Source organism: Euprymna scolopes, chromosome 14, assembly GCF_053919585.1.
Source record: "Euprymna scolopes isolate OS-2025 chromosome 14, ASM5391958v1, whole genome shotgun sequence".
NCBI classification, from domain to species: Eukaryota; Metazoa; Mollusca; class Cephalopoda; order Sepiida; family Sepiolidae; genus Euprymna; species Euprymna scolopes.
The window spans coordinates 52984484-52993192 of record NC_136495.1 but is presented as its reverse complement, the minus strand read 5'-3'; the positions used below and the strand labels follow the sequence as shown (position 1 = coordinate 52993192).

Genomic DNA, 8709 nt, shown 5'->3' with positions numbered 1-8709 from the left:
GAACGAAAAATCATAAATCAACCTTACCGAAGAAGAGAAGCTACCTGTCTGAAATTGAAAATATCCAAAATATTTTACCCGCATCAAATCACGTTCAACCCACGTACATTATTACCCTTTTTTGTCTTCCGTATGCGTATTATTATAGATTCTTTGTTACTTACGTAAATCGTATTTTTTGAATTGTCATTCTCTTTATTATTATTATTTTTTATTTTACACATTATTTATAATTGTTATAATAATTTAATTTTGTCTTCATTATAAGTTGCAAATTCTTTCTCTCCCCAAAACATCGGTTTTATCCTCTGTCCTTGGATTATTCCACGATAATATAATCTAATTATATATAAACTATACTTATGGCAAGTGAGCTACACAAAAACATTTGTGTTTTATCCCCGAAGGAATTCGTCAGGCTAAATGCCACTTATCTTCCATTTTGTAAAGAGAACGAAAAACATTTAACTTAATTTATGTCTTTTATTTATTAAATTTTTTTGTATCAATTTTTTTTAAATGCGTTTATGATTATCAACTTCTAATTAATTAATTATCGATTTTTTTCTTCTTCTAATGCTTCAAGGAGTAACAGAGCGTTAGATTAATCTGCTAATTTAATTCTTTAATCTTTTTTTTTTAATCATTTTTAATGTTTTTAAAAGTCTAACGTTTTGTTTTCTTTCTTTTCTTTCTTCTAATTAGGTTAACCCTTTCTTTCCTTCTCAGGATTTCCATTATTCTTTAGCTTTCTTTCTTTCTTTTTTTCTTTTTTTTTTTTAATTTATTTTTGAGATTTGAATCTCCTTTATTTCTTTTCTGATGCCATTTTCTCGACCCAACACCACCGACGCAAAGCCGGAGATGTTGCAGTCTCGGTTGGGATCGACTGTTTACCTTCTTGTGGACGGGGAGTTGATGCTAGCCGAGAAAAGGAGTCGAAGTCGACTCCTTGACGTTATTCGTCGCCGCTGTCGACCCGGTCACCGTCGTCACAATGGTGACCACTACGGCTGCACTGACCAGTGGCACAATAACACTATCTCGCATCTGCTGTAAAAGCCCACAATACTATTGCAACAAAATAAATATATACGTACTTATTTAAAAAAAAAAAAAAAAAAAATGATCCGGATCCCCATAATTCTACGAATTAGTTACCCCCCTGTTGTTGCTATGTCGTTTTAAACATTTCTCCAGTCTTTGTGACAGTTTTTCAAGAAATGGCCTGACTTCGACTCTTTTTTTCGGGTTCAGACTTGCTTGACGATACCTGCCTAACAGCCACAACCATTACCGCAGCACGCAGCAGCAATAATAATAATAATAATAATAATAATAATAATTCTACTAATGTTACTAATCTGGTCATTGCTATCGTCAACAAAAATAAAAAGATTAAAAACTTGGGTGACGTCAATCTTCGATTTCATCCGGGGATCAGAACAATATTTGTCCGCCATGTTGTCTATATAAAAAAAAAAAAAAAAGATATCCGTTTTCTGCCCTTTTTTTTTCTCCTTCTCTTCCCTCTTTTTTATGTTGTTTTAAAATATTTAATATTATGAAATTGTAAATCACCAAAAAAGCCTTCCATTGACTTCTTTATTCAGTGTGGGGGGGTTTCAACCCCCCCTCTTTTTCATAATTCTTGTTACCCCCACCCCTGTAGACCATTTTTCAAATTTGCAGTTCTTTATTTTTTATTTTTTATTTATCAAAAATGGGTGACTCTATAGGATTTTATGACAGCATCAACTGCAAACAAACTTCCAAGACTTGTGTGTGTGTGTGTAGGATAAGCATATGTATAAAAAAATTTTTTTTATTATAATTCTCCAATTAATTAAGCCTTGCAATTTATAACTATTTCAGCTTGTTGAATCTTTAAACTCTTTCTAATACCCAATTTCTATGTGTCATATATTCTGTCAAAGTTTTCGTTTAAAGCTGGGCCACCAAATATTGCAATGCATGTTTTGTTATTGTTAATTGTATCTTTTTATTCTTAGCAATTGTTTTTGCAAACCCCAACCTGTTTCTCCAATGGTGGTGGGTAAACGAAGCAAAAAAGAGAAGCTAATTATGACAAACATTGGAGGTGGTGGTGGTGGGGGTGGCGGCGGAGATGAGAAAGGGGCCTCTGTTGGTGACTGTCGTTCCGACCCCAACCAGGCATGTGTCGTCGACAATTCTCACTGTGATTCTAACCTTGCCAATTCCAGGTCCTTTCCCAAGCACACAGACGACGACAATGTCCACGTCGAGGATGGAATGGGTCCAGGCAGCGACTACGAACGGTGTGAGCGCGTCGTCATCAACGTGAGTGGCCTCCGATTCGAAACCCAACTCAGGACCCTTGCTCAGTTTCCCGACACGTTACTCGGCAACCCCAAAAAAAGAAATCGTTATTACGACCCGTTGCGGAACGAGTACTTTTTTGACCGCAACCGTCCCAGCTTTGATGCAATTCTTTATTATTACCAGAGTGGCGGCCGGTTGAGAAAGCCTGTAAACGTTCCGCTTGACGTGTTCTCAGAGGAAATAAAATTTTATGAACTGGGTCCTGAAGCCCTTGAAAAATACCGCGACGACGAAGGTTTTATCAAAGAAGAGGATCGACCTCTTCCAGAGAACGAATTCCAACGGCGAGTATGGTTACTCTTTGAATATCCAGAGAGTTCAACAGCCGCTCGCCTCATAGCCATATTTTCCGTAGTGATAATTCTAATTTCCATTGTGATATTCTGCCTTGAGACGCTGCCCGAGTTCAAGCACTACCGGTTGGTCAACGAGACCATCGAGGAAGACGACATACCAAAATTTGGAGAACCCTTCTTCATTATAGAAACTTGTTGCATAATATGGTTCACGTCCGAACTGATGGTGAGATTTGCGTCTTGCCCCGAGAAAATCGGTTTCTTTAAGAACATCATGAATCTAATTGACATTGTTGCCATCATTCCTTATTTCATTACTTTGGGCACAGTGATTGCCGATGAAAACAAAAGCAACAATCAAGCAATGTCACTTGCAATTCTCCGAGTTATTCGACTCGTTAGAGTTTTTCGTATTTTCAAGCTTTCTAGACATTCAAAAGGATTACAAATTCTTGGCCAGACCCTCAAAGCCAGCATGAGGGAATTGGGACTACTAATATTTTTTCTATTCATTGGAGTTATTTTATTCTCGAGTGCTGTATATTTCGCAGAGGCTGATGCCGAACAGACTCATTTCAAAAGCATACCAGACGCTTTTTGGTGGGCCGTGGTCACTATGACTACGGTCGGCTATGGAGATATGAGGCCCATCGGGGTCTGGGGTAAGTTGGTCGGGTCATTATGTGCTATTGCCGGTGTTTTAACGATCGCGCTGCCCGTACCTGTCATCGTCTCCAACTTCAACTATTTTTACCACAGAGAAACTGAAAGTGACGACAAGGATAAGTACCATCACGTCACGTCGGCCATAAACTATCCGGAAAAACGCAGTTCCTACGTCTCAGAGAACGGTTCCGAAGTAATGGAGATGGAGGAGGGTAGCGTCATTAATGATCGAATTATTAAAGAAAATCACACCATCAAAGTGAACAATCCGACCAACCTTAATATGAATAACTTAAGTATTGAGACTGACGTTTGAAAATATCTGTAAGACTCCCAGGAAAGCTTCCATGGTTATAATTATTGAAACGCAGAAATGTACTTAAAATTAAAAGAAGTATAATTCCATCAAAATTATAATGATGATAACATTTAAATGATAATAAACTTCAATTATAATTCCTATTTTGGTAACAAACATGGTAATTGCTTTATTATTGATATGTACCTCTGAACTTGTTAATCTTAAAAAAAAAAAAGGAAAAAAAATAAGCATTTTCTTGCCATAAATTATGAGGAAAGAATCTTTAAAATCGATAAGCATTTCTAAGTTTATAAATGATTTCATTACAAATTAAGAGTTTAAAAAAAGTTAAGGGTTAGCAAAAATGCATAAGTAAATTCTGTTTGCTTTTTTTTTTTTTTAATTGCTTATTTTGATAAATTATTTCTTTTAAATTTAAAATCAGTAATTTAATTATCTCCCTTACTTAAAGAACACATTTTTTTTTCTTATACGTTTAGTATTCTTATAAATATAATTAGTTTATAAATATAATTAATTTATAATTTATAAATATTAAGATTTAAAAAATTAATTTAGTATCCTCAAACATAAAAAAATGTTATTTATAAAATTAGTTTTTTTTTCTTTTAAGAATTAAATAGTTTAATCAATGAATATTTTTGTTTTTCAAATATTTTAAAATGAAAGATTCAAAATGTATAAAATTAATACATCTAGTTAATCATAGCAAAATCGATCGGTCCTTCCCTAAAATTGTTGGCAACTTAAACTAGAAGTCTGCTTAGCGAGAAACAAAGAAGGGAGCCAGTTTTGTAATTCCTCTTCAAATGCAAAGGTAACATAAAATTATGGTGTTTCCACTGCCAAAGCCAATATAATATTGAGAGAAACTGCTCGTCGGAGCTTCGGAGCCAGTTTCCTCCGTGGACCCAACTGAGGAAAACCCTGTGTCTATGCATTTTCAAAAGATGAGATTCCACGGAAGATTTACCAAATCATCTAATGCTTCCTGTAAATCAAAAAAAAAAAAAATTATTCATAATAACAACACGGAATATTGGTCATTTTTGTTGGACCAGTTTTACACATTTTGGAGTTCTGTGAAAGATTTTCCCCAAAAGTTGGTTACCATACGAAGCAGTTTTCGATACGGGTAAGTACAGCTTTTCATTTTCACTTTCTTCTATTTTAAAATTTATTTTCACATTCAAAACACAAAAATTCTACATTAAAAAAAAAAAAATGTACATAAAAATATTTTTATTTCATTTTAATATATATATATTTTTTAATTCTACTTTTGAAAAAAAATTTATTTAAAATTTGTTATTTCATTTAAATATATATCTTCAAAACAAATTCTACATTAAAAAGTATATAAAAATATTTTTTCCATTTTAATATATATTTTCCAAAAAAGTTCTACATTAAATAATGCATATAAGAAATACTTTTTATTTCATTTCTTAAAAAATTCTACTTTTGAAAAAAATGTAAATAAAAATATTTTTATTTCATTTAAAATAGACAATTTAAAAAAAAAATCTACATAAAAAATTATATACCACAATATTTTTATTTCATTTTAATATACAATTTTTTTAAAATTCTACATGAAAAAATTATGTGATGATATTTTTATTTTATTTTAATATACATTTACAACATAATTATTTGATTTTGAAACTTTTTTTGTTCATGTTAAAAAAAAATACACTCCTTTTGAATATGATATTTTACATGAAAAGTTTTAACCAATACAAACAAGTAACAAAAGTTTAATTCTCTGCAACTTGCTTTTAGTTTTTATTGAAATGCAAAAGAAAAGAAAATAGTGCTTACATAAAACAAAACAAAACCTTGTACATACTCAAATTATCATCCGATTTCGCATATTATGTAACCCCTCAAATTTGGTAGCCAAAAAATTTCATCATCTATGTATCATTTATGATAGGGATCATGTATGCTTCTTCTGCTTCATCCAGCTTTTGAATTTAGTGTGCTGTGAGAGTCGTGGATTCCAAGGTGGGCAAAACATCTATTCTCTATCTCTACAAATCTACTATCAAGCCTGTTTGGAGTACTGTTGTCATATTTGGAGCTGATTAATCTCTGTTCCATTTGATGGTTCTTGATAAGATTCAGAAACCTATTTGTAATTAAATTAGCCCCACCCTTTCTTCTTCTTCTACACTCTCTTTCTCATAGACATGATGTTGCTCATCTTTCTCTCTCTTTTTTTTTTTTTTTTTTGAATACTATTATGGTGTTCTTTAGAATTGTTAGATTTATCCCCTGCTTCCTTTGTTCCATATTGATTGATTCATTGCTCATCAATTTACTGTTCACGTACCTCATTATTATACAATAGCTCCTTTCCAAGAATGCAAAACTTATGGAACTCTGTTCCTACTGACTATTTACTTCCTACCTAAAACCGTGGTATTTTCAAGACTAACATCAATAAGCCTCCCCTGTTTTTGCATTAGTCACCTTTGATTCTTTTTAGTTCGTTACATCAAATGGTTTCATGCCTTGTCTGGTGTCCACTCTAAAAAGTTGACATCAGCTAGGGTGCTTGCAGTTTTATCGTTTCTTATGCACTTGAAGCCTGTCATCTTTAATCTATCACACTCTAGTGCCCGGGATATCGAAACACGTAATAGTTTATAAAAAATGGTGGCACACTGTACATAGCCAAACCATCTGTGATGTAGTGTGCACAGCATCTGTAATCTCACCAAAAACTCGAGTTTCTCATGAAGAACAATCAATGGGATTTTTTCTTCTTCCTGTTTGCAGCCACACATCACCCAGTCATGTCAGGTCATTTATATCAAAGCTATTTCAGATCAGAAGTTCATTAGATCACCAAAGTTAAGTTTGGGTTAATCTGGTCAGTACTAGATAGGTGACCATTTGGGTATATTAGGTGCCATACATGGGAAGACAGCGAAACGTCCTTGCAAAAGAAAAAATATCGTCATCTCCTGTGATTGAGATATACTTGCGACTGGGGACTGATATTCCCCCAGAAACTTCCTTCTTTCTGATAAAGTCGGTTAAAAATTCTGAGGGTGAATGTTATACACAGTACCAGGAACAGATGTATTTCTGACTCGTGTCATTGCCATGCAACGTATTTAAAGTTTTAAATATTGTTGCAATTATTAACTCTCTGATTATAGGGAATGTGGTCAGAGATTGGACCATTGTGACACCAGTGGCACTTTTTCCTTTTTTTGAACTGTGGTATTTGTTTTATTTATTTCCAAGACTTGCTTTTTCAGTTTAGAAAGTAATTAGTGCATAGCTAACTGCCTGGGACACCCTTACCGGGGAATACCGGTGGTTTAAAGGGGCCAGAGTGTGGCAGTTTATTCCTCCCACCCTTGAGTTTTGTGCCCCATCTTTCTGTGGTATGAACGAGGTAAAATACCAAATAGAACTTTTTTTTAAATTTTTTTTTGCTATAGTCATTGCTTATCAAGCCCTGGAGGCTATTCAAGGATAAAGGTTAAGTGTCGGGTGAGACATCACTGATGATTGGTTATGGTGAAAATTGGATAGAAATTATTTAAGAGGACAGTTCAACAAGAACTTGTTCATGTAGGACTTGAAAACGACTGGAAAGCAGCTCCACAGTATCGTGTTCCACAAACGAGCAATTTTAGGAATAAAGCTGTTTTCTTTTGACCTAAAAGTCATTTTCTTCTTTTTTTTCTTTTCTTTTTTTTTTTTTCTTAAAAAAAAGATCTCATTCCAAACAAAATGACAGTCGTCAATTTTGCCAGTTGCTTTGAATTGTAAAAGCCAAGATGAAGATGAAGAATAGGTTTTTCCGTTGGGTAGTCGATCTGTACAAGTGTCGGATTGTATAAGTCTGAAGACAGAGAGCAAATTTCTTCCCATGTTGGACACGAAAAATCACGTGCGGTAATGCTGAAGTATTCAATATTTTTATGGAGCAATTCTGGTTTCTGATTGGTTGCTAGCAGAACATGTCTCCATTTGATTGGTCAGTTCCTATCGCCAGTGTCTATAAGTAGAACTGTCCAACTTTCTGTAATCTAACCTCATTATATCAAAAATATTGCAAGTGGTTAATGGTTTGTGAACAATGTACCTAACTCAAATCTGAGGTCCGGTAACACTATAAAACTGCGATATAATTAAAGTTAGTTTAGCTAACTTTACTTAATAAGCAGAACAGTGCATAAGGTAATGATAAGAAACCCTGAGCCACTTACTTAGCCATAAAACAGCTTCAACCCGACTGCTAGTGGAATAATCAATATTCAATTAAGAATCTAACATAAAAAATCTTCTCAGATTTTTCAAAGTCATACCTAAATAGCATCTAAGCTGACAAATCAAATTTTCTTCTCCTTAGCTAATTTTCATTTGTTATTATTGTATCATGTTATTGGCAATATGATAATGTATTTAGCTACAATTGATTTAAAAAAAAAAGACTTACTTCAGCTCGGACAACTGGTAATATGAAACATTTTTAAATAATCACCTAAAAATAATCGGTGAAGAGAATGACTCATTTTTAATTGAACAATATAGTAGAAGTTATCTATGTTAATTTTTTTTAAATATGCAAACAAATAAAAATTAGAAACTAAAATGACTTACCTGCATCCCGATCAACGCCGGGTATGTACAAAATGTTAAGACTAAAGCAATAAAGGCAGGGAGCCAGCAATTAATGATAAAACCCATTAATGGTGTGGATGCAAAGTCTTAAATAATAAATGCAAAAAAGCTTCCACCCCTCGCGTTCGGACCACCTCCACTTTTCATTGTAGGGTGATATCGGCCTTATTTTGTGACTTCAACAAAACATGAAGCAACTTGGAGCATCCAACCGACCCAGCGCCATTCACTCAGTTTTGTGCACCCCAGTTCTCCCACAATATCTGTCTACATCTGCTACTAAAACTCTGCGGATCTTGATTGCTTGTTTTCATATACAATGGATGATGTCATCATTTGGGGGCATCAGTGAATTTTATTTTGTGACGTCATTCATCAAGTCAGGAATGGGGAGGGGGTCTTTATCTTTTG

At 33.9% G+C, this 8709-nt stretch overlaps 1 protein-coding gene and 1 long non-coding RNA gene across 4 annotated transcripts in view; both read left to right on the top strand.

Moving 5' to 3' along the window:
• The window catches only part of LOC145293011 (potassium voltage-gated channel subfamily A member 1-like), a 125260-nt gene extending 121384 nt beyond the window's left edge, over positions 1-3876 (top strand). For 2 of the 3 annotated variants that reach the window (XM_080139284.1, XM_080139283.1), the window contains exon 3: positions 2226-3876. In XM_080139284.1, coding sequence (XP_079995410.1) covers positions 2226-3642 — 1417 coding nt within the window. In that variant the 3' untranslated portion in view covers positions 3643-3876. The remainder of the gene's footprint in view (positions 1-2225) is intronic. The other variant, XM_080139285.1, reaches the window with a different exon arrangement.
• A 423-nt stretch (positions 3877-4299) lies between these two features.
• The window catches only part of LOC145293013 (uncharacterized), a 359025-nt gene continuing 354615 nt past the window's right edge, over positions 4300-8709 (top strand). The window contains exon 1 of the long non-coding RNA XR_013869640.1: positions 4300-4783. This is a non-coding gene — a long non-coding RNA (uncharacterized LOC145293013). The remainder of the gene's footprint in view (positions 4784-8709) is intronic.